At 44.8% G+C, this 27,130-nt stretch overlaps 1 protein-coding gene across 2 annotated transcripts in view; it reads right to left on the bottom strand.

Moving 5' to 3' along the window:
* AKAP9 (A-kinase anchoring protein 9) overlaps positions 1 to 27,130 on the bottom strand; it is a 647,464-nt gene that overhangs the window by 107,608 nt on the left and 512,726 nt on the right. For both annotated transcript variants that reach the window (XM_078663639.1, XM_078663638.1), the window contains 2 exons: positions 15,212 to 15,362; positions 771 to 1,442 (listed from right to left, as the gene is read on the bottom strand). In XM_078663639.1, coding sequence (XP_078519765.1) covers positions 771 to 1,442; positions 15,212 to 15,362 — 823 coding nt within the window. The remainder of the gene's footprint in view (positions 1 to 770; positions 1,443 to 15,211; positions 15,363 to 27,130) is intronic.

Here is a 27,130-nt window from a genome sequence, read left to right as displayed (position 1 = left end):
TAACTATATTTGAGTGACTTGGTCTCATTATTTTCTTTTACAGCTGTACCCCTGAAGAAGAGACTAATGTCTCGAAATGCATTGGGTGTGAAATTCAAATGTATTTGTTTAAACCTATGAAAATTATAGCAATGTACAAATATTACTGAAAGGATTTGTATGTAAATGCTTTTAATGAATCTTGATACAAAATAAAAAGATAACATTTCTTTGAATAAGAAAATGAGAAAATGAATTTAATTTGTGAATGGTAAGATTACCAATACGTTGGTGCATGTTGTTGTCCTAGTCGCCCTGGTGGGGCTGGGCCTCTATTACTTAATCTTGGTTACTCTGCATGGACTACCAAAGTCAAGCTTTGGAATGTCAAAACCATTAGTTGAGTTGAGATTGTGCAATGTTCTTGCCAAATCTGAGCTTACCATTGCATTCTTTCGAGCTCTTTCACCAAACTGATATCACATGTAATCTACTAGTTTGTTCCTAGGTTTTTCAAGGGAAACTCTAATCTGTGAGGAATGCAGGAAAATACATACAAAAATACATACGCAGTGGGGTGATATCTCTCCTCTCCCAAAAGCACACACTCACAGCAGAACAAAGAGCCCATCCCCAATTTGAATTGCCAAGAAGATATCTTATGCCACGTAGATTCTAAATGAAAAATGCCTCGGAATTTAAAGGCACTAAAAATGTACACTATTTCTAGTCTTTAATATTTATTCAAGCTTACCCAGGAAAGGTTAAGAGAGAATATCTCTGAGACTCACCACATTAGAGCGCACATTGTCCTGCTCTGATTCACTTTGGTTTGGTTTCTCGTCATCCTTTTCTTTATTGAGCAGATCTTCGATTCTTTCTTGCAACAACCTATCTTGTTCCTGCAGCTTCTGTACCTGTTGCAATTTTTCCTCTAATTGCCACTGAAGTTCCTCTACCTTCAGCTGCAATTCTTCTATTTTCTTGTGTGAGGTTTTGTTAGCTTCTTGTTCCACAAGTAGGGCTTTTTTACAAGAATGCCTCTCTTCTTCTAACTTTTGTCCCAATTGTAAACATTCCAGGTTTTGTGCTTCTTTCTCATTGACCAGTTCTACGATGCGATTATGCTTTTCTTCCAACTGACTTTGCAGCTCTCTGAGCAATGTGCCATGAGAATCTTGTGCACCGCTGTGCTCCTTTTCACCCGCAGACTGGAGCTGGTCACGTAGTTCTTTTTCTCGTTCAAGAGCACTGCCGAGCTCCACAGCTCTTACTCTCTCAGCTTCAAGGATTACCTGAGACTCTGCATTTCTGCTGCGTTCTTGAGATAACTGAGCTTCATACAGAGATTCTTGTGATTCTATTTTCTGCTGCAGGTCAAGAACTATTCGTTTTTCTTGTTCCAAAAGTTCACTCAATTGCAAAATTTTTACTTTATGATCCTCAAGTGCAAATGTGAGGTCCTTTATAAAAAGAAGGCAAACAACATATGGTGAATTTATTAAATAGAAGAGACTCACAACTCACAAACTCGTATTACACATTTCTTATTATTCTGATTTTTATGAATTAATGGTGCAACTCTTTGGCATTAACATAGTCACTTCCTTTTTGTGGTATAATGTATTAAGTAACACACACAGGTACACTGGAATATTGGGTTGCAATTTTCTAGTTTATTTTCCACTTATCAAGATCATTTTCACTCTAATCGAACTTAACTAGGTTACACAACGTGTGCAAAATAATTACAGCGAGCTTTTCATCTGTGAATAATTTTATGCAGAAGGGACAATGTTTGCTAAGTTTTCTCTGTGGGATTGCATTAGTGTTTTTTTTTTGTTTACATGTAGCAGAGCAAAACAATTTGCGCCCTAAGCACACCCCAACTTTGCACTCATTTTTAAATCATACCAGCTCTGAGTCTCCTGTTCTTCAGAAAACGATCTGCCTTTGCTTCAAAACTGCTCACGTTTTAAAAACTATATTAATGCTCTAGAATTTTATATAACCTATGTTTACACCATGTCTTAGCATTGTTTTTGAAAACATGTCTTAAATATGTTTAACTCTCTTTCCCTTTCTCTCCACCCCCAACTAATTTATTTGCATTTTGTTTTCTGGCACCTTTTGAAGAATATGGAAAAAGGATACAAAATATTCCCTATCCAATATTGAATGTCAAGCGGTTTCCTATTTAACATATGTGTAGTCTCCAATGACGCTCTGATACCTGGCAATTCAAGATAGGGGCATATAGTATGAAGGAATGGCCACCTTTTGTGTGATGTACCATCACATTTGTCCCTTTACTGTTTTTGATGGCTGTGAAGCTCCGTGCACTTTAACTCTGCTAACCAGAGGTAAAGTGGATGCGCTTGTCCTTTCAACAAGCTGAAATTGGTATACTTCTAATTGCAATATTTAATCTACATATAAGCTCCTAGTATAAGCTACACCATTTACCCAGGGCCTGTAAGTTAAATGTCACTAGTGGACTGCAACACCGATTGTGCCATCCTCTACAGTGACGGTATAAAACGTGTAGACATTTAAAGTAAACATGTCCTTGAGGTGACTAGTCCATAAAAGCAATTTTTCATGGTGGCAGACCTTGCTGCCCTGTGCAGTAACCAACAGTAGATATGGACTACTGAGGAACTGCACGTATATAGGGAAGCCTTAAAGGAGATACTGTATTTGCCCTGTACCATCAATCTTTCATGGTTTCAACATATTTGCCAATGGCATAAGAACTTGGGCTTAGGCGACCTATGGGACAACACCTGTGCAATCGTGCAGAGTTCATTAAGGATTGTTAAAGCTGCATTTTGGGAATATATCCATTTTGTTCAGCACAGCCACATTTCTCTGGGCTCCTTCACTAATAGGTTAATCCTTCATAAGCCAGTCTCTAGGTACAAGCCATATGTAAATTCTATTCAACCACTGCTGGCTAGTTCCTTGTTTATGAATTTGCGTTTTGGAGTCCTTATAATCAATATGCATACAGCCAAGTGGGATAACGGCTCAGCCAATGCAGCCTTCTGCAACCTGTGCACTAATAATGCTGTTGAAAACATTGAAAAAGTCTTATTTTTCTGTATATAAAACCCAGATGCAAATGGATTGGACCTCTGTGTATTACCCTGGGTTTCTGTACTTTCCAACCAGCAATTCGATTATTCTTAACTGATACTTCGCCTCTTGTTGTCTTTGGCCTGAGCAGATTTTTGCACATTGCATATTTAATTAAAAAGATGAAAGGCAAAGAATTTGACGTCATTCTAGAACATGCTGGGGCCTTTGAATTGATGTTTCATCAAAAGTATTTGTATTATTTTTAGAAATGTACATATTAATTTATATTTTGAATGTACTTTTTTCTTTTTTTACTCCGAATTTGTTTATTTAATTTTTCCAACAAAGCATACAAATAACGGCCATGTGGTACAAAGAGCAGGCCTCATAAGGACTGTGGGACATTTGGATGACTTCACATGTACTATATGCCTTTAGTCATGATGCGAGCACTGAGATATATAAGCTAGTGTGTAGTAAGACAACTAAGCAGTAACAAGCAACAACAAAGAAGTTCATCTACAACAATAATGTAGGGGCATCATGATACATATAAGCGTTGACCGCCAGGTAAGCCCTGCCTTCCTGTCAACTATCTCGTGGTCCAATAGTCAAGTGTTGGTCGTATCTCACGACACATTCCTCCAGAAAGAGGGCTCTGGGGGAGCAATAAGTATAGGCGGGCGGTGGAGGGGCTTTATCCAGTATCTCCCTAAGGTGCGAACAAGAGGTCAACCGGCTCAATGGTGGGTATCGGGGAAGTGAAGAGATCAAACTGATGCATTAACTCTCCAGCTGAACAAAAAAGGGCGCCGGCACCGCCTCAAGCAGCAGGACGGGGGAGGGAGAGAAACGGGAAGGGGTGGATGGAAGGAGACGAATACCGAAAATATCCAGGGTCATCCCCGCAGTGTAGAAGGCCAGGGGAATGAACTTTTTGATATCTTTTATTGTATGTTATTTGTGTCATTTGTGCAGTATACAGTTTGTCACATTTTTACTGATTGATTGTCACACACTTATGCTTGGGCATGAGGGGGCATTCTCTGTGACACCAGGTTTATAGGTTCTACAGGTAGATTTTTAGCCTAGTAGGATGGCATCGCAGACCGTTTTCTAGGTTTTTGTCACAGGTCTGTGCTTGATATAAATTATCTGCTGAGCCTCTTTTTCCTTCTTGCCCCTCCTATATTATGACAATGAATTGGGTGATACTGCACTTTTCAATTATGTACAGCTTGTGAGAAGCTGGCTTGGTAAATGATGTACACATATGTAAGTGGACACCCTGCACCAATCCAGACAACTCTTATGGTGATTTAGGAGGTCTTAGTCAACCATAGAAAGCTCTCGAAGTGGTAGCTGTGGAGAGCAGCCTTCAGGCTTAGTCCAGAAGGAGTGTTAAGCAGCTTGTTTTACCAGAACACAATCTTATATGTATAGATTAAGTGCACAAGAACCACACAGGGTATTTATAAAAATAGGTATTTATTATATATACTCTCTAACACATTTAGATATCTCCTACCCGGAGATATAAGGCACACAATACTTTGCAAAGAAATCAAGTAAACAGTACGAAATACACACTGAACCCCAGGGGGGACCAAACCATATATTAAGAAAGTGGTATAAAAACCATGACTCGGGTCAATACAAGGTCTAGAGGACGTAGAAGTGCTAGGCACCCAAGGTGAGTAACTAGGAACCCCACGGAGATCGTGTGCAACGTGGGAACACAACCGCGTTCTCCGTACAAGTCAACGTGTAAGTCACAGTTGGATATTTTAAGATTAAGGACCCAGTGGATCCTGAAGAAACCTCGTGAAAGACAGAAGGTTGGAGAGCCACCACACAGGTTGATACCCTAGTACCCAGGTAAGCCGGGTGCATAGGTGCGAAGTGGTGTCGGAAACCACTGTTGTTTCCAATGGAGGACTTCAGGAAAGTGCCGCTGCTGGAGAAGGAGAAAGTGTCCAGTGGAATCCGCAGGTGGGTTCTAGTTGAGAGGTACCTGCAAGCAGAGGGGAAAAAGTCTCTGTCACTCAGGAGTGACCAGAAGATCTGAAGACGAATGCCCACCGATGTCGGGGGTTGCAGGAGAGTTGACAGTGACGTTTACTCTGCAGCTGTGAGGACTAGGCGATGCTGAGGAAGACCAGGAGCAATGCATGAGCTGTCCCATGTCGCATGTCACCAGTTGAGGGGTCGCTGTCCGTCTGAAGCACCAACATGCCTTAGCAACTGCAACCAACGTGGATGTCGAAGAAGGTGCAATGTTGGGACCAGCAAGGTCCAGGGGACTCACCACAAGCAGGGGAGTCAGGGCAGGCCACGAAACAAAGGTGACCCTCAACAGGACCCACAGGTTGGAGGCCTGGAGTCGCAAGAGGACCTTGGGGACCTTGAGCAGTTCACCAAAGGATGCAAGTAATGCGGTCTTGATAAAGATGTTGGTCACTGGAGATGTTCGAGGTGGGGGCTACTTGGAGCCCGAAGATCTTGATGGAAGGAAGCCAACAAGCCTTGGCAACGGCAAGTCGACGCGGTGCACAGGGGTTCGGTTCCTGCGGCTCCCACGAGGAATACTGGCCTCAAACGTGGTGAAAGGACAGGACAGGTCAGGCCTCAAGAGCTGTGGAGAACTACCACCTGTGTTGTTGAACCTTTGGGAGTCCGTAGGAGCTCAGGATCAGTAGACTGGTCAGCTTGGTTGAGGCGAGTGGGGGTAGCCATGCAGAAGGATCCTACCTGCTTACACAGCTGTTTAAGGTTTTTAACTGAAATAAAGTACTTGGTGAGAGAGAGATTAACAATCCTAATAGCGTATATCGCGAATGGGGCAAGCAAGAAAAATAATGAAAGAACTATTTCTAATAATTATTAAAAAATCTAATTCATTGGGGCAGTTGAATATGTAATAAATATTAAGGAAAAGTAACTTTTAAAAAAGTGACCTTTTACCTGTCTGAGGTTCGTGAGGTTAAATTTGCATTTCCTTTTCCACTTCTACCTGCCAATAATTAGCATTTGAAAAGGTGTGAAATAGACGTCTAGTGTCTCCCAGATGCAAACAAGAGGCTGCCCTGAATGGGCAGAGAGGACTCCTCTGGCTCTGACAGAATATGCAGGGTGGGGCTGTGAGCATCCATTTTGACATAACAGTGTCAAATCCTGATTGAATATAAAATTGTGCTTGACAGATCTGCTTGGTTTTTACATACAGCACTAGGGGGGGCAACTTGAAAGGAAGAGAAACAGCATGCCTGAACAATTCTTGGGAATCCACTGTCGGATTGCTGAAAAACCCTGCTTTATTCTACAAGACGTCTATCTCTGGGCATATTAGGCTGCTTCAAATCAGATTTTAGTGTTACATATGGGAGGACACTATGATTACCATAGTATACTCCCCACACCCCTCCCCCAGCCAACATAGCTTAAGCTTAGTGTGGCCAAAGACTTTGGCCATCTTGAAAATGATCAAACTGGGTAGGGTTGGCCCCGGGAACTTTTATCCCATAGGGTAGGACTTGCCCTGGAGCGGACACACTAGCTAATGTCAGGCATGAATGTGGAATTTTCAGGCACCCATTTCAGAACACTCCAAGACCTGAAGAAAAACAGAAGATGACAGGACCTGATGACTGTGACCGGAAAGGAGCCCTAACCGGACCTGCTCCTGCTTGTATCCAGGACAAAAAAGTGTACTCCAAGGGTCAGGTGGCAGGTCCTTGTGTGTGGCTACAGAAACATATTAACCCCTTCCATGCGGAGCTAATTCCACCGCGGTGCGAGGGGGGGGAGGGGCCGCGCGCGGCGCCTAGGTGCTTGTGACGAGCCCAGCTCGTCATGCTGCACAGTGGAGCTGTGCTCATGACGAGCAGAGCTCGTCACGACTCCGCCCACTCCCATGGAAAGCCCGCACAGGAGGGGAATTAGCCCCGTGTGGGCTTTCCACGGCAGTTATGACGAGCTCAGCTCATCATTAGCACAGCTTCACTGTGCCTCAAGACGAGCTGAGCTCGTCATAAGCGCCGAAGGGATTAAGCTACATGAGGCATTTTCCTGTAACTACTCAGCTGACTGCTGGCAACTGAACCTGAACTGAACCCAGCTCTCTGGCATCTGCTGGATACCCTGTGAGTCTCTAAAAGTCCCTCCCCTGAGGTCAAGGGGGCTTTAGAAGTGTACGCCTGTGGTGGATTGGGTCTAAAAGACCTTAAGTTAGGAGGTAAAATATTTGACCAGGACAAACCTGTGTGGTGCATCTGACCTCCACTTCATCGCAGTCAGTATAACATTGCAGCCATGTTCCAGTCTACAGTTAACATTGACTTTCGGTGGCACTTTATGCATCTCGGCGATATTCCTATTTAAAACGTAAAAAATTCATATCTCCAGTTCCCCTTCTGGATTTTTGTCATTACGTTTATAAAATGTATACTGTTTCACATTTTGACTTTATTACTGTATTGGTACAGCATAAATACTTTACACATCACCCCAAGTTAAACTTGTCTGCTCTGTGTCATAGCTAAAAGAGGGGTCAGCTCAAGTTAATTTAGTGACTTTGGTAGTTTGCCCTGACAAGGGCTGTGATTACTCCTCGAGGTAGGTAGTCACCCACCCCAACTAATAATCCAATTTCTTACACAATAAGAAATTCGTTTGGCAAAAATATAGGCTCAACTTCATATGTAGAAATATAAAGTGTAAAAGTGGTAGTTACCATTGCCAATCAAACCCGGGGGTGGGCTGGAAGAACGGGAAATATGAGACTATGCATAAAGTAGAACCACACATGTGAAGTGTACAAGGGGCAATGGGTGTCCCAGTGGTTCTGGGACTGATATGCAATTTTTTCGGAGATCCTTTGTGGGCCTAAAGATGAGGAGTTTGGCAACAATCTACACCCTCATGACAGAATTTCTAAGGCTCAGGATAGTTCATAGGGAGCAGGCCCGGACTGGCCGTTGCAGGCACCGGGCAATCCCCCGGTCGGCCGCGAGGGTGGGGGCCGGTTTTGGGCCCCAGGGGGCCGGTTTTGTTACAGGGTCGTTTTTTGCAGCATAGCTGCAAAAACGGCACTGTAACAAAATCGGCCGAAAACCGGCCCTAGCAAAGAGCGCGGTCGCACCCCCCAACCCCCCATCGGGGGGAGGGGGGAGCCGGCCGAGCACTTTGCCAGGGCCGGTTTGGGTTCCCAGTCCGGCCCTGATAGGGAGCAACTGTATGTGTGGGATGGTAAAGAAACAACCATTCATGGATTATTCCCCCTGCTGCTTTCCACTTCATGCTCCTCAAAATTATTTAAAAAATCAAAGTTTTCATTTCAGCAGATATTTATTTATTTCAAAGGTTTTATATAGCGCTGCTGGACCCGAGAGTATCAGAGCGCTTTACAAGGAAGGTAAAAACAAACATTGAACAGTGAGATCAAACAAGTCTAGTGCGTCAGAGGAGTATGGACATATAAATTGAAATGTATACAAATAAAGAAGGGAGGAGAGAGAAGGAAGTGAAGCGAGGGTGAGATAGAGAGGGAAGGGGTATAGCGGAGGAGGGAGGGGAGAGCATAGTATGAGAGAGAGGAGTTATCAGGGATGTTGTCATACTACAAGTATCACAATACATTGGGCATGTAAAGTGTCAGTGACATTAGATACCCCAGTATTTGTTGAGAAGCAGTATTTTAAGTTCTTTTTTTGAAGAGATGGTAGGACGGGTTGCAGCGGATATCCTTTGGGAGGGAGTACCAGATTGTGGGAGCGTTACCAGAGAACGCACAGGATTGGGTCTTATGATGTTTAAGTCTGGGTGGGATCAGGATAAGTGAGTTAGTGCTTCTCAGGGATCTGGAACAACCTGCTTTCTGAAGTTTTGTTGCAAGGTAGGAAGGGGTGTTTTGGTGAAGAGCTTTGTGAGTGATGCAGGCAATTTTGTATGTGGATCTTCCTTCTATTGGAAGCCACTTGAGATTTTTGAGGATGGGGGAGATGTGATCAAATTTTCTGCAGTCGGAGATGAGTCTAGCCGCAAGGTGGAGGACAGATTTAATTGGGGCAAGATGGAATTTAGGAGTGCCAGCCAAAGAGGCGTTGCCATAGTCGATCCTGGAGAGGACCAGTGACTGGACAACAAGTTTGAAATCTTCTGCTGGAATAAAAGGTTTGAGGTGGAGAAGGGTGAGAAGAGCGCTTTTGGAGGAATTTTTGATGTGGGGGATGAGTTTGAGATTTTGGTCAATATAATGCCAAGGGACTTAACAGTATTAGAGGTGGAGAGAGTGCAGTTTAGTGCTTTGATGTCCTTTACCCAGAGTTGGATGGGAAGAGGATTGTTTTTGGGGGAGAAGATTATGATTTCAGTTTTTTTGGGGTTTAGTTTGAGATGGTTCAGATGGAACCAGGTTTGAATTTTAGTCAGTGTCTCATTTAGGTGAAGGATAGTTGCATGTCATCAGCATAGAGATGATAACTGATATTAGAGTGTTTGAGGATGAGTGTGAGTGGTTCCATGAACAGATTGAATAGGGTAGGGGAGAGGATGCAACCTTGAGGTACTCCAAGTGAAACAGGTTGTGGTTTGGAGAGGAAATGGCTAAGTTTGATTTGTTGGGATCTGTTTTGGAGGAATGAGGAGAACCATTCGAGTACTGTGCCTTCAAAGCCGAATCGATCTTTGAGGGTGTTGAGAAGGGTAGGGTGGTGAACGGTATCAAATGCAGCTGAGAGGTCAATAAGGATAAGTATAGAGGATTCACCTTTGTCAAGGGAACGATGAATATCATCCATGACATTTAGCATAGCAGTTTCTGTGCTGCAACCCTTTCTGAAGCCGGACTGGAAGACATCAAGGAGGTTGAATGAGACAATGTGTTTCTCTAGTTGCATTAAAACACATTTTTCGAGGGCTTTGGAGAAGAAAGGAAGGTTAGAGATGGGACGAAGGTTGTTTGGATCATTGGGGTCCGCAGTGGAGTTTTTGGGAATGGGTGTAATTTGGCCAAGTTTGAGGGATGCAGAGACACAGCCTGTGGAGAGAGAGGAGTTGATAATTTTAGACCATATAGGGGCAATGGTGGATTTGAATTCTTGGGCTAATGTGGCGGGGAGAGGATCCTTGGAGTGTGCAGAAGGTTTAAGTTTGACAATGATATTAGTGATCAAAGATTCAGATACTGGGCTAAAATCATTCCAAGAGGACCTAAGGACGGTCATCACTGCAATCATCATGTCCAGTCTGGACTATTGCAACGGTCTCTATCTTAATGTTCAGAAACAACATATGAACAAGTTGCAATTGGTCCAGAACGCGGCAGTGAGATTGCTGATGGGAACCCCTAGGTTTGTTTCAATTAAAGGAGAACTCAAGAAACTGCATTGGCTCCCAGTCCCACTTAGATCACGCTTTAAGGCACTTTGTGTCGTCTTTATGGCCGTTAACGGGGTTGGTCCAGAGTTTCTTAAAATCAGATTCACATGGTATGCTCCAAGCAGAATCTTGCGTTCTTCTGGATCCAAACTAGTCCAAACTTCCACCTTCAAGAAAATGAATTGGGGGGGTAGACGTTTTCTCTACTGTGCCTCAAAAGCCTGGAACAAACTTCCCTTCCATCTTAGAAATGCGCCAAACCTTGCTTCTTTTCGCAAGGATCTGAAAACATGTTTTTGCTCTCTTTAATCGGCCGTCGCTCCCCAGGTTACCAGTACTTAGCACCAGGACAGCTCAGGGTAACAGTGCGCTTTATAAGTACACTTAACATAACATAACAAAACACTTATATGGGATCCTTTCCCTCTGTATCTGCTGGTATCCTGTATCTCAGAGGGCTTCAATAATGCTGCCCTTAACTATATGACCAGTGAAGCAGTACCCAGTGACTCACTGCTCCCTTCCATTGCACTGCACCCACTACTAGTGATCTCACATACTACTTTGTGCTAAAGGGACTTGTGTGGTGAGGGTCCTCAATCCTGTGTTGTATGCCCAGTTCCCATATGCTCTCATTAGTAAAGGCATCATCGGGCTGCAGTGCCTCACTGCATTATGGCAAAGGTTACTTTTCCTTTTTGGTCCCATTTCCTTCACATCACTAACCAATCCGTGTTGGGATTTTAGCCTGACTATCCACTACACTGACAGGGTAAGCTGGGGTGTGTGCTTTAAGTCATAGTCCTGAGGGGATAAGGGACTGAATAGAAACTAAACCTAGTCAGAATAGAACTAGTATATTTTATGGACACTGCCTTTGTCTTGGTTACAACAAGGATTCCAAGGGAAAGTCTCTCTCTGGCTTCCTCTGGTGCACTTTCTAGGTCTGCTCCCCTGAAGAATAGTTAAATAAGGCAAACCCTTGCAGTTTTCATCTCTGCTTCCATACCTCAACTTTTCTCATACTAGCCTCTGTGGCATCTTTTAATTCTCCAGGTTGGTTGTGTTTCAGTTAGCAGGCCTCACTTTGTAGTCCACTAGCAGTATTTGCATCAAGAGTAGGGATACTTCAGAGCTCCTGTGCAAAGCTGTTCTTTCATTCCCTTTTTCCACCACAGTTTAACACACATTCTATGTGTCACGTATGGCACCAGCGCCAAAACAGATAAGACTTCAGGGGCTCCACCCACCCCTGAAAGTCTCGTTCACTACTATGTCTCCTTCGAAACCTATGCCAAACTCCTTGTGACTTTCAGTTCTGTCCCATCAGGTACAGTGGCAAGGCAGCCTAATGTTTGACCCCTTTCTGTAACACTGGCCTGAGATTGACCAATGCAGTCTTTTTCACCCCCACTAATGAACCATACTCATCATAAAGCTCATACGCACGCAACGTCCCCAACCTATATGAGCAAAGACGGCATTCACCCTTCCCTTCTACTAGCCTTGCTTGTTAAATCTAGGTTGCAGAAAAGGCATTTATGCTGTCCTGCCTTGGCCCTAGAAAATCACCAATTGACATCTCAAAAAAGGGATTAAAAACATAGCCCATTGCTGGGTCAACTGCAACCCCTGGTATTGCAAACTGGCTTTGAGATTAAAGTTGATGAGACCTTGCAGCAGAGGGCAAAATTAACAAAGGACACCAAACTATCTCCTTCGACTGCCCTTTCCACTTGTGAAAGAACGAGTAAGGTACCATCTACTTATAAAATAACTATTCAATGTTTTCCTTCTAATTAAATGGCTTCTACAGAAATACATACATCACACAATTTAAAGCATCCACTAACTAAATCTGCATATTTTTTTTCACTGGAGGACAAAATACCAACTGAGCTTTTTGCACATATCCAACACTACACTGCAATATATTTTAGAAAATCTGCAATATTTTTCATTCTGTTTGTTTTTACACACTATTAGATGTGCCTTATTGTTTCCTGCACTGCTAATTCAAAACCCTGCACTGTTCTGTAAGAATTACCTTTACTTTCTAGTCTCCAAGACTGGAATTCCCCACTAAACCTAGTACCAATAGGTCTTGACTGACACAGCACCCACCATGTATGTGATGTGATATAGAGCATGGTTCGCTATCAGCATGATACACATACCACCAGAAGCTAAGATACCCAACACAAGCACCCCTTCAATATAAAGTAGAGTAAGCATGTATGCACGCTGATGTACCGCAATTTTCTGTCTTAGAGACACCACCCCATTTTCCACTCACCAACTTCCACCACACAACTACTTTCCAATTCACCTTTCTGAAACAGGGAATGCTAGAGGGAATCTTGGCAACCTCAAGCAAAGAAAGGATATTAACCATATACCAAGCTCTGTTTGTGAGGTGAAAGAAGTCCTCCTTAACTTCAGCAAGTTTTGGAAAGTGAGCCAAGGATGTAGAGCATGTAAAGGCAATGGAATGAATCCTCTCAGAATGTGGAATATTTCTTGCTGCTGTTAAATTAAACATAAATTAATATAACACAAACTTGTACAAGAGAAGTTACACTGGGGGAATTGTGATTAAAGTGGTCCTACACCATATTATCTTCCTCGCTTAAGCGCAAGGTTCTGAGGTTCATGTAACAGACGAACTTCACACGAGCAAGGTCAACGACAATACTCTCTCAGACAAAGGTAAACAGGTCTGTTCACACTAAAGATTCACAATACAAGGTACCACTTTATGCAATTCACAGATGGCCTAGACAGTAGTTCAATGCACATGATGAGTGCATGCTTGGTGCATAGGTTCAGGACCTTGCATTATCAGGGACGGGCTGAGGCTTCTGCACACATGCTAGATTAGCATGACATGAACAACAAATACACAAGATACCAGTTTCACTCGCAGTCGGGCACACCAGTCAAGAGTAAAAGTCCATCTAACATGCAGGGAACATTACCGTTGCAACAGAAGGTGAGTCAAAAACAAAGGTTAATAAGCTCCTGTACATATATTGATTCAAAATGCAATACAAATAAAAAACTGTTTCTGAATCAATCAAACAATGGTAAAAATGAAGGCTTATCTGTTTCCAGAGAAGAAAAACCAAAAACTGTTCATGGCCACAAATAATATAAGTGTATCTATTAATGAAAGTGCTTTCCCTGATATTTCTCACAAAATCCTACCAATGCACTTCTAAAAGTTTGTATAAAACCTACATTAAAACACTGAATGTAGCTCAAGATCATATAAAAAGGAAGCTGGAACCAAAAAATAACAGTTCCTCAGTCTAACTATCAGATGTGAAAGTATGTAGCGGTTAATTGAGCAGTAAATCTTTGAAGACCGATTAAAAAAAAAAAACTTGAGCAAAAGAGGTCACATTGGGGTGTTCAAAAACTACTCAAGACGTTGGGGAGATGCAAATGAAATTTCCGGTCTGCAGCTAAAGCATAAAGTGAACCAACAAAGTACAAATTGGGACTCAGAACAAGGTAAAGGAGAACAGTTTATCCACTGCATTCCTACTCCCCTGGACCAGTGAAAAGTAAGTACTTTGTACATGTTTCGTAGACTTGACCAGGGCTACAACTGAAACAGCGTAGGAATGTTCCTAAACTGGCAAGTTTCCATATCTCACAAAAGTAATGCACACCAAAAGAAAGAAACATCTGGAAATTACAAAATACTTTTCAAATGGTGGGTTAAGTCTGGACGTCACCACTATTTCTTGTATGACATCAACTGACTTGCAGGTCCAACAAAGTACAAACTTTGAACATATCAGCGAAAATACATTTCATTGGCTAATGTATGCTACTGTGCTGGTTTTAGTGTTTGCTTTTGTAGATGTATTATGTACAGATCACCTGTTGAGTCTACTGACATTTTGGAATATTTTCAGTATTATCGTAGAAGAAGACAATAGAGTTTTACAAAGTTTACATTTACTGTGACTTAGCTAATCCATGCATAGGGAATTTCTAGCTGTATACGTCACACTTTAGAATCTTTAAGATCTACTACCTATCAACCGGCTGATAAAGCATCATCAATATTTGGACATCTGAGAAACACAAAGGTAACACAAGTATAGGGAAATACTGGAATGGAGATGATGGAGCCAGCATAATACTATTTTGAGATACAGAAATCATTAGCTATCCCAAAACAAACAAGACAACTGAGTCAATCGTACCTTAAAAGAAAAGGCCAGGCCCCTTTACTAATATGCTATTTCTAGGCTTCGCTGAAGAACGACGTCGAAGCTATCTTTAACATCAAGACATTTGAAAGGCAGTAAGAAGCCCATGCAGTAAGAGTCCACTAAGATCCCAAGCGAAAAACCTCAATTCCACATTAGACTCATGTTTGGTGCAGGGCCCGAAGACCTGCATCCACATTGCACCCCAGAGAAGCAACCAATACATATACTAACTCGACACAAGTTTGGATGCCAGGTTGTAAGCCTCACTCCCAGGAACTTAATCTGCAGGGAAATCCATTAACTCATTCCAACCCACATTTACTCATTGAGTCAAAGCATGTTCAAAAGTATCCTTTAAGGAGCCCCATCTCCATCCAGGTGGCTAACTCACAAATACAGAGAAGTTCAGCAGCAAAGCTCTATGAGATCAATATTTGGCAGATGTGTACTATAACACAACTTGTGTCAACAAGCACTTTATTTCAAGGAGTATCCTAGAGATAAACACAAGGAACATAATGCAAATTAGTTTCATATGATGTTACCTCTAGCTCTTCTTTTCCTCTTTCTTCAAACCTTTCCATTTTTGCCTTTTCCTTTTCCAAAGTCCACTGTATTTCTCTTGTTTTCTTTTGTTCATGTGCTAAACTATCATTTAAGGCATCAAGTGCAGACACTTTTTCAGCCATCTCCGCCCTTAAATGAAAACAAAAATACATAAATTCGATTTCAGAGAATAGCGTTAACATTTTAATTTTGCATATCATCCTTTTTAAACAAGTGTTTGGCAAGGAAGCTACAAGATGTATTTATTTAACCCCTTAAGTGCTGCCGTTGGCCGTCACGAGCACTACCTTCGTAGTGCTGCACACGTCCAACGGCCGACGCAGCCCCGCCCATTTTGCGGAAGTGCTGCACTGCCGCGGAATCGCGGCCGCGGCAAACGGGTTAAATAAAAAATGTTTTCATTCCAAAGTGACATACCATTTTAATAATAATGCACAAAGAACGAAAAAGACGAGGCGTCCTCCATCAGCAGGTTAATTTACTTAAAGCCAGGTTAATACATCCTATTCTCTTATAGGGTCTTAACGGTGCACCAATAAATGACAACACCAGTGCTCATACTAAATACACTTATGGGCCATTACGACTACGGCGGACAGTCATAGCCTTGGTGGCGGTGCGGGGGTTGCCACACTGGAGGTCCGATCACCCTATTACGAATTTGGCAGTCGGACTGCCAAAGGACCGCAGCAACCGCAGGGGATCTATGATCCCTCGGCAGTGTTGCAGCAGTGTGAGGCCGCTGCGGCACCGCCAAGCATATATTTTGAGTTTCCTCACATCCACTCTTTTCATCGCAGTGAGGCAACAAAGGGGGCCCTTCCATAGCCTCTGGGCCAGGGGTTACATGCAGGGGCATATGTTGTGCCCCCCCTTTATGCATGCACCCCCAGTTCCTGCATGGCATGGACTGCGCAGTCGATGCAGTGCAGGAATGTGCTTTGGCTCTCATTGCGGTGCCTTTCTAAGGCTCAGATATAAACCTCAGAAAGGCATGGCCATGAGACAAAGCACTGCCCGCCTGACCAGGATTAAACTCCTACTCTGGCGGGCGGTGTGTTTCCAAGCTTTGTCGGGCTCACAGCCCATCATATTGAGGGCCTTAGTTACAAACAAATATACTGTTGGATGCTCCAGCAGGAGCAATAGCAACAGGGTTGCACTGGAAAAAAAACAAACAGAATAATAATACAGATGTTTTGACATTAAAAGTTAAAACCTTTTATAGAAAGCAAACAATGGACACACTTTGTCCCTCCAAGTTAGCAGCGCCTGTTGAGGGCTGCACTTTTCCGCTGCAGTGCCCACCTGAACTAATTATCAGAATTATTTATGGCTCTTCGAAAGTTAAGCCGTTTACAGTTGTGCCTAATGAAACAAGCATTTGCAATGCAATAGGTCTCGCAGATACACGAGTTAAAGCTATTTGCATTGGAAATGACAATGCCTTTTATTTAAGTTTTTAAAACGAAAACAAATATAAAAGGCATTGTTATTTGCAATGTCAATAGCTCAAACTCGCGTAAATGCGAGACATATTGCATTGCAAAGGCTTGTTAAAGGTGGAAGAGATTTTTTAAGAGCCACATGTGCTGATAAGTAAGAAATAGTACCAAAGAAATGCTAACGACTGGGCCTACAAAACCAGCATTTTAGCCATCAGATTAAGTTTTCTTCTCTTTCCTCCCTTCTGGCTGAGTGGTAGTGAACAAAATAAATACACATACCTCTCCAACTGCTTAAGAACGCTATAAAACATAAGGTTACTAGTGTAAAAACAAACGACATTCCTCGTAAGACAAAACAAGCAGCTGTAACTTTCGGTGCGGAGTAGGTGATGTAGTGACTGTGATGTGTGAGCTCTGTTGTGTTCGGCAGCTGTAGAGAGATCAGCCAGGATGCCAGTCAGAGTTGGTGAATATGTTATACCTTTTAGAATAAAAAAATATCATTTTATACATCTGCAAGGAATAATTCATATTTGTAAAGCGCGAAGATATCACCCCTTATGCTTTCAAGGCCCTGGGGGCAGTCAGGGAAATCAAATGAGCTATTGCCCAGAGTCGCATGGTGCTGAGCTGCCGCCGGCACTGGGGATCGGACCGTGCTCTGGAGTCAGCCAGCCGCTCTGGCCACTGCACCACACCTCTCCCCCAAGGAAGGCCACTTCCTCCACGCGTGCTTCGCATTGGCTCTGCTCTCTTAAATCTGCAGGACAGGTTCGCCTGTCCAGCGACCTTGCATCTAATTACACATCCGCTGGATGTCAGCTTCGGGTCACTGAAAACAGAGCTGTCCTTGAGGTCAGATGTCATTTAGACTCAATTAACTGTGCACGGCACGGACGCGGCCTGTATCCTGGTGACACTTACATTTTGGTTTTACTTCGCCTTGGTTTTCACTCTCTTATTCCATTTAACCTTTTCTTTGGCATTAAATGAAATTTATCTCTGTGCAGCGCTGGAGAACTTAGAGACAACAGAATTAGTTTTGTGCGCTACATAATAGACGCCATTCTCACAGGCAGGAGACAGATGCAGGCTCATTAGCAGGACGAAATGTTATTTTTATTTATTCTATTAAATAATAGCACCGATATGAATACTATTTACCATTTATAAATATAGCTGACTCTACACAGCTGTCCTGCAGTACATGGAGATAGCATGTTCAAATCAGCTACCTTTAACCTACATTTCCATGGTGATGCTCTTGTCCACATAAAGCACTTAGGCCAGACCACATCTGGATTTTCGAGTGAAATTATGGCATTTAACCCAGACTACATGAAGATGGACGCGCTGAAAGAAGGCACATTTAACTCAGAATGCCTGGTTCCAACTTTAGCATGCTGTGCACAGGCTGCATGATGATTTCCCCGTCGAATAAATCAAACGTACTCTAGCCAGCGTGGTGACATCCTTAATGACATCAGCTGGGTGTATCCCAGACTACAGGGTGGCAGCTTTATGAAATATATGGTATATTGCTGGCATTACATGGACAGAACTGTATGCCAGAATACCGAGCACATAAGTAGAATGCTCCAAAAATATGGTATACTATGGCACACTTCACGCATTAGCTGTGACCACTTTCCGAGTGAGGGGCGCTGCGGCGGGTGCTCTGCCCTCTGCACAGATGCTGTAGTGACAGCCATTGGTGCGTCCTCCACCCTCCTGCCTCCTCCGTAAGTTTTCATTTCCCGGCAAAGGCTCTCGAAAGTGAAAGTTACGGCCCAGAGGCGGCCGCGCGCAGCTCCGCGTGCACAGACCCCGGCCCGCACCCTCTGCTCTCCTCGGGGACGGTGACGCTATTTCAGAGGAGGTACTCCCACACGTGACTCACTCCGCAGCTCAAAGTTACTTCCGTCAACACTCACAAAAGCCACCTGTCCGCGGGTGTCTCTGCTCCAGACACCAAGCACTGCGGGGAAGAGGTCGGCGGCAGTGTTCCCTCATCGGTTTTTCGCCTCATCAAGGAGAATGAACACTTTGGCCAGACACACAAGCATGAGCTGAACTGTGTTAAGAGGGAGGCACTCGGCACTGGTAGGTACTTGCTACGTGCTACTAAACACCCTGCACCAAAAAGCTGCGCCTGGTAGTAATTTAGCCATTTTTTTATTGCGAAAATTTGAGATAATATTTACACATTGTTCCTCCGTAATGCTAATTCATGGCAATGGTACTGCATAATCACAATTGCTGAAATGTGGCATAACCGCGAAAAAATCCATGTACCGCTTGCTTTGTGTAGCCACACAGGAATTCCTAAAAATTAGCTCTGCTCAGTGCCAAAATCAGTGCTGATTGTCATGTGTAAATAGAATGCCCGCGATTACAACTGGTCATAAATCGCTTTTTATGTGCATGCAAAATCCCAGTTTCCCCAAAACAGAGCTACAAAATGTTCACAAATTGAGCACAACACTGACGTTTGCCCGCGTTACCTGCTGCAAACTGCAGTGCAAATTATAAGCAACTGGCGCTTGCAGACCCCATGTAGCAGGTGAAATCATTTACACAATTCCCCATCAGGGATGCAAGTGGGCGTTATGCAAGTCACAGTCGGGTGTAAATTGGACCCTGATAATTACGGCGCCCAATAATATCAGTATTTTGCAGTTTGCACCCGCGATTTGTTGCACACGTCCTGTAATCAGTACTGTACTGGGGGCGGGGGCGGCGGTATTTGGTGTGTGTCTCTGTATGTGTGCGCTCGTGTGTGTGTGTGCACTCGTGTGTGTGCGTGTGTCTCTGTGTGTGTGCGCTTGTGTGTGTGTGTGTGTGCCTGTGGGTAACGCAAAGCTAAAGCGGGTGGGGGGGGAGAGGCTGTGTGTGTTGGCCGTTACTGCATGCGAGTGGGAGAAGTGCATGAGGCTTGCAAGGCTCACCGGCTCGCTTTCCCAGGAGACAAGAGATGGGCACAGCAAGTGCGTGTTCAAGCGCGCAACCTATTCCGATTCCAGCATGCTGCGCGTGCCCATCTCCTGTCTCGCCGAGCCGGTGACTATAGGTCTCGCAGGCGAGACAGCGCTTTCGCGCTGTAATCGCCAGGTGCGAGACCTAAAAAGGCTGGAGAAGGCCCATTTTAGAGAATTTTATAGCGTTACAATGCAATTGTAAGCAGACTTTGTGGAATCAAACAGAATAAGAATTGACAAAGTCAACAGCCTTTATAATGTGAGTGCTGAGCCGTTGACTTTGACAATGTTTGTCTGTAAAGCGATTATGAAAAAAGTAAAAGAAGGGAGAATGTTACATACCATGTAAGCATCTGTTTTTGCCATGTAGTGCTGTTGATTCACATGCTGTGCATACCACTGCCATCAAGTGTTGGACTCAGACACGTTCAACTGGTTTTTCCTTAAAGTCTTCGAGTCACGATGTACAGTGACTCCACCTATTCCTGGTAATGTGTATGGGCATTGGCTCCGTTGTTAGATTGTTTTTCTTGGACAGTGGGTAAGGATGGAAATGAAGGGTAGAGAGAGAAGATGACTATGGGAAGAAAGAAGGAGGAAAATTATCTACAACATCCAAAGGCTTCCAGTGAGAAGGGTGGGCACATGTGAATCTACAGCACCACATTCCATGAACGGATGCTTACAGGGTAAGTAACATTTTCCGTTCATGGTATGGGCATCTGTAAATACATATAATGCGCACAGACTTTAAAGCAGACCTCCCCTATGCAGTGGCTAGCCCGAAGATATTGCAGAAAACTGAAAAAGTGTACGAAAGACAGCTTGACTGACGTTAGCTTGTTGGAAAGCTAAGGCATCCACACAGTATTACTTCGAGAAAGTTGGTGGAGTAGACCAGGTAGCTGTATTGCAATGTCAGCTATTGGAATGCTGCCCCAGAAGGCCATAGAAGCTCCTTTTTTGCAGGTCTGGGAGAGGTAGGTAAAAGGGGGTTAGCTTTGGCATAACACGTCTGGATACACTTAACCAACCAATGTGCTATTCGTGCTTTGTAGAGAGCACAACGAGTTGGTGTTTCTTACAGAAGGGTTTTGTCCTGTCAATATAATACACGAGTGCTCTTTTAATATCTAGTGGGAAGTGCCCTCTCTGAACGTAGTGTAAGAGCCTGAAACTCATTTGCATGTCTAAAGAGGTGATTGCCAGTAGGAACACTAACTTCCAGGAAAGGACCTGTAGAGAGCATGAGTAAAGGGATTCAGAAAGAGAGCTAACAAGTCTGGTGAGGACTTTTGAGATTCCAAGAGGGGGCAGGAGGCCCCCTGGGTGGGATGACTCTTCAGTCCTTCCATAAAAGCTTTAATAACTGGAACTACGGACAGTGATATGCTTTCAATGTTCTGAAAGTGAGCCCCAATTGCGGCAAGTGAAGCAGGTAACAGACAATGTCTTAAACTGCTGAAGGGCGAGGGTTAATGTGCCTAGGAATACAGTAATGGACATATCTTTTTCATTTGGCTAAATAGCAGGCTCTTGTTGAAGGCATGCGGGCCACCCTCAGGATGGTCATACACTATGGAGGTAGTTTGAAACAGCTACATTCTAAGGCCTCAGGAGCTAAATCACAAGATTTAGCTGCTTGGAGTTTGGGTATCTCAGCATGCTGTGGCTTAGCATGAGAAGGTCCGGCCTACAGGGCAGCTTCTCGTGAGGCATTAGAGAGAGGCTGAGGAGGTTGGTGAACCAGAGCTATGTGGCCCAAGTGGGGCCACCGGGATGAGAGTGAGGGATTATTTTTGAAGCTTCTGTGAGAAAGTGCCATCTTTCTTGCCTTGGTATGCCCCACTTTTTTCTGAACTGCTGAAGTGCTTTGACTGAGTGTGCCCTGGGTTCCTGCCAACCAGGTACCCAGGGCCTGTGTTCCCTCCCTAAAACTGTGCTGAAACTAAAAACCTAATTGGCATCTCTGGCCACCTGTCAGCCCCTAGTAAATGGTACCCTAGGTACCCAGGGCATGGTGACCAGAGAAGACCCCTGAGGGCTGCAGCACTTGTTGTGCCACCCTCAGGTGCCCTGTACCCTGGCACCCACACACTGCCTTTGCAGGCTGAGTGCCTAAGTACAGAACTAAACCAAGAGTCGACATGGCACACATCCCTGTGTGCCATGCCCACCGGACCCACTGCCCTAGCATAGTTCAGTCATCCCTTAGCTGGGTGCCCTATGCCAGAGGTGTGGGCACCGGTGCATGAGCCCTGTGCCCCTACAGTACCCAGGGCCATTCCTGGGCACTGTAAGTGCAGTGATGCCATTAAGAGTATATGGTGCTGGGAGGTTGTTATTACGAGCTCCACAGCACCATAATGGCTACACTGAACACTGACAAGTTTGGTACCAAACTTCTCAGCACATTAAACCCGCACTGATGCCAGTGTGGGATTTAATGTAAAATGCATCAGAGGGCATCTTAGAGATGCCCTCTGAAACCCTAACCTACAATCCACGTCTGGGCTGAGTGGCTGCAGAAGCTGCCACACAACAGACATGTTGCTGGACTCCTGGGGTGAGAGCCCCCCGCTATCCTGGGCCTGCAACAATGCACATCCTGGGCGAGGTGCTAGGTCTCCTCCCCCAGTATGGGCAGGGGGAAGCTTCAAAGGCATGCCGCCTCTGTGAGCTTCACCAGACCATTTGCTGTACCCAGCAACTGGCCCCCACCAGTTCTAACCCCCACTCTGGCGGGAAGATTGGGGGGGAAAACTACGTCAGGAAGGGGGTTGTGCCAGCCTGTGCCAACCCCACCCCTCAGGTAGGGGAGACGAGGTGAAGCACGACCCCGGGCTCTGGACATCTTGTAGATGGGGAGCCCTGCCCAATCCCAGCTAGGCTCCTGCCCCCATCCCACAGGAGAGGAGCAGGCTAGGGGGTGTACTCACCCCAGGACAGGGACCCATTGGTCCCTGTCCTTTCCCTACCTGTAACGCACCCAAATTCAGTATTCAGGGGCTCCCTGAACCTTCCTTCCTCAGATTCCGATACGAAAAGAAGAAAGAAGATCAAGAAGAAGAAGACCCGCCATGCAGCTGCTAACAACAGGACGACAACAACTGACTTGGCCCGAGCCCTACCGGCCTGTCGATCCTGGAACCTGCTCCTGCCTAATCCCGGTGACTCCTGCGGACAGCAACCTTGGGACACCCAGAGGATCTGCCTGCCTTGACCCTCTTAAAGACTGGGACTCCCATCAGCAGCGGCTCTGCTGCAACAAGCTCTGGACCAACCCACTCTGCACCCGCCGAGCCCGGGCCGGGCCCAACCGAACCAAGACCACGAGGACATTCTCCCGGCGACTGTGACCCGAAGTCCAGTGCCCAAAGACCCTCCTCTATGAACCAGCCGACGCCTGCAGACTCAGAACCAGGGGCCACCCCAACCGCGACCAGCCGAGGGTAAGCTATTCCGACACCCAAAGACACCTGGTGCCCTACAGCCCCCTGTGCCTCCCTTTGGGGTTCCTAACTGTGCTCCAAGATCCCACCTTACCTCTCGAAGTGCTGGTCGCCCCTGGAGAGTCTCCGTCCCCGAGCCTGCAGCCTTTGTTCCTTTCTGACCTTTCCCATTGGATAACATTGAGCGCCCGACGGCTCAAGAGCACCCTGCACGCAGTCATGCGAGTGCCGCTGGCTTTGCCACCTTTGTCCTACCCTACTTCCCCCCTTGCCCTGAGCAAGCAACCAGGAGACCAGCTCTCACAGCCGCGTGACCTGCTAGCCAGCAGCCACCAACTGACGGCCCCCTTTCCCTCATTGGATATCATTGGGCCTACCTACCTCTGCACCCTGCTGGGGCGGAACCGACTGTACTTACCTGACCCTGGTGGACCCCTGAGTCTATATATAATCGAACCTTAACTTCACCAGCCAAGTACTCACCTGGAAACCGGTAACTCACTTACCTGCCATTGGATAACATTGACCCATTTTGACTCGAAAATTTTCTAAGTGTGAAGTTTTGAAAACTGCAAATATTCATATAAAATCAGCCGAAGTCCTAAGTACTCAATTGCAAGCAGGCGAGAAGCCGGTACTGTACCTTGCAGCCCAGTACTGAACCGCAAAAGTAATCCTTACGGGGTTTACTAGTAATCTGTATTTTCTCCATAGGAACCCATTGTCTGCTTTTCTATGAAATTTCTTCTAAGTGCCTACTTTTGAAAACTTGAAATATTCTTTAAAAATCATACGAAATACTGAAACGCAATTACCTACCTGTTTTAAGCTCAGACCCCAGTGCTGGCATTAGAAGCCCAGTACTGGATTACACAAAAGTAACGCAATCATACTTTGCCTGCAACCTGATTTTTCTCCCATTGAATAACATTGCCAGATTGTCATTGAAAAGTTTCTAAGTGCGAACTTTTAAAACAGCTTTATATTCATGAAAATTCACCACAGTAACTAAACGTTTTTGCTAATCTGTTTTCAGCTTAGACCCCAGGTCTGAATCTAGGATCTAGGCCTGGAACTACTAAAGTAATCTGTACTGTAATCAACTGTACTTTTAAGGTAACAGTCCATTGAACTCAATGCTAAAGTGTGTCTAGACTTGAGTTGCACCTATTGTGCTCACCAACTTTGTTGCTTCCTTGCAAAGTAATTACATGAGAGTTCTCATATCTAGTAAAGTATATTTTTATGCCTGTTGGTTCTAAAAATACAACAACTATATCTTTGGATATAAAAACCATTGGCCTGGAGTTCAGTCTTTGAGTGTGTGAAATCCTTTGCTGATTGAGTGTGTACAACAAATGCTTTGCACTGCCCTCTGGTACTGCTTTACTGCTTGACCAAGCTACTTTTGAGAGTAAGGTCAGTCCTGACTTTAACCTCTGTTATACCTTTGGGGTTTGTGGAATCTATGCACACTGTACTTCCTTATTGTCCAGTATATATAGAGCCACTTTCTCACAGCTTCCAAATGAATAAGCAAATGTCCCTGACCAAGTCATACATATGGCATTGCTCAGGGGTTATTGGTGGGGTTACCTGAAGGCTGAGTTTGGGCATTTTGCGTTTTGGCAGTGGCAAAGAGGTCTAAGTTGGGGAACCACCACTGACGGAAGTATTGTAATAGGACTTGTGAGTGGAGTTACCACTTATGGACTTGCTGCTGCATTCTGCTGAGCAGGTCAGCAAAATCATTGTCCACTCTCAGCGAGTACTCTGCCAGTAGAGAGACTCTGATGGATGTCCCACTGCTAAATGTTCTGGCCTAATGCAGACAACTGTGGGAAGTGAGTGCCACCCTGCTTCTGTAGGCAGAACATAGCAGTCATGTTGTCTGTGTGAATGAGGAGTATCTTTTGTTGGATGTGAACGTTACTTGATGTACTGGCTGAAAAAAAAGGGAGGGGGGCAGTGATTAGGAAAGTGTGGTAATGTGTGTGCTTTGCTAAATGCATGTATTTTCTCCATTGTGCCCTTGGAGATCTCTGTGTAATGATTTCTTGACCCTTGAATTGACCTTTGTCTGTTTCCACTTCCTTCTCTGCTTCTGCTGAGAGATTTAAATAGAATGTTCATAGTTGAAGGATTGTAGATTAGGGCAGTTGGCTGAGAGATTCTCCTCAGGATGTGGCTGGAGTTTCCCATGAATGAATAAACAAATTCCATGGACCTAATTACGTCTCCTTTGGGTCATTTGAGAAGGCCACTCCTACATAAATCTTGCACCCTGCATGGCTAGGGTAGGTTTTCCTGGTGACAGAGTATCACCCCTAAGAAGAGCTAGATTTGAAGGGGCTGGAGGTTGGACTCTGTGGTATTGATGGCAAAGCGAAGATCGTATAGGAGGTCTATGGTAGCCTGTGTATGAGCCAAGCACTGCTGTTCAGTTGTGCTCTTAAACAGTTAGTCATGTAAGTAAGAGAAAATATGGACGTTGTTACTCCTGAGATGAGCAGCTACCATGGCAAGACACTTTGTGAACACCCTGGGGCTGTGGTGACCTCCAAAGGGCAGCACTTTGAATTGATAATACTGTACATGTACCACGAAGTGGAGGAACTGGTTATGTGCAGGGTGGATAGGGATGATTGAGTAGGCATCCTTCAGGTCAAGGGTGGTCATGAAGTCGCCTTTCTGTGGTAGAGGGATGACATCTTGGAGTGTCACCATGTGGAAGTGCTCTGATAGGATGTATTTGTTGAGGGACTTGGAGGTTGGGTATGGGCCTGAGAGATCCATCATTCTTGGTAATGATAAAATGCAGGGAGTAAACTCACTTGCAGAAGTGTTGGTGCGGTACAAGCTTTAAGGTTCCTTTGCAAATAAGTGCCTTCACTTCCGCTTAAAGGAGGCACTGATGCTCTGGAGAGAGGGTGTGTTTGCAGGGAAGGATATTTGGTGGTGTGTTCGCGAGCTCCAAACAATAGCCACTGTTTATGATGTCAAGGACCCATTGATCTGAGGTGATTTCCACTCACTGGGACATAAACCCATGTAGTCTTCCCCCAACAGGTGTTATGTGTTCAGGGGAATCACAAGCGCTGCACTGCTTTGCAAGAGGCATCCCCATTGATGGCTCTGCCTCTGTCCCTGAAGTTATTGTCCTTGTAACCACTTCTGAAGTAGCCCCAGAGAGAGGTCTGCTGCACTTGCGGTCTTTGGAAAGAAGTGGATGCTCCTGGAGAGGCAGTCTTGGAACCTCCACAGTACTGAGACCGACAAAAGGAACAATGGGTAGAAGGTGCATGTAGTGCTTCAATCTCTTTTTCTGTATCAGTATCCTTCTTTATCCTTTTGAGCAGCTGGTCAACCTGGGGTCCGAACAGGTGGTACCCATTAAAGGGCAGGGTAAGCAGGTGCTGCTGGACTTCCAGCTTGAAGCCAGAAACCCACAGCCACACATGTTGGTGAAGAAGGAAACCTGTATTTACCCCGCTGACAGCAACATCAAGGGCACACCGTATATTGGTGTTGGAGATGAGCTTGCCTTCTGCCACAAGTTCTTGTCTCTTCTTTGTGTACTGGTCCAAGAGGTGCTGAAGAAGCTCCTCCATTTCATCCAGTGCACCTTGTTGTACCGGGAAAGCAAACAGACAGAGCTGGCAATGTGCCAAAGTGTCGCAGACTGGGCAACGATGCGTTTACCTATTGTGTCTATCTTCTTACTTTCCAAGTCTGGAGGTGGTGCACCTCTCGTGCCCTGGGTGTCATCACACTTGTGGGCAGTATGGACGACAAGAGGGTCCAGTGGAAATTGTCTCCTAGTTTATACTGGGTCAACTGCCTTATTTTTCTTATCCATCTGTGGGGTTATAACCCTAGCCTTTAAAAGCTCCTTAAAGATGTCAGGAGCAGGCTTCAAAATTCCCTTAAGCATGGGGAGCTACTCCATGGAGCACTTGGCGGAAAAGAGCACCTCCAGTAAGAAATCATCCATCTTCTTAAAAGTTGTATCATGAAAC

The sequence above is a fragment of the Lissotriton helveticus genome, chromosome 10, assembly GCF_964261635.1.
Source record: "Lissotriton helveticus chromosome 10, aLisHel1.1, whole genome shotgun sequence".
Lineage (NCBI taxonomy): Eukaryota > Metazoa > Chordata > Amphibia > Caudata > Salamandridae > Lissotriton > Lissotriton helveticus.
This window is presented reverse-complemented; position numbering and strand designations above follow the sequence as displayed.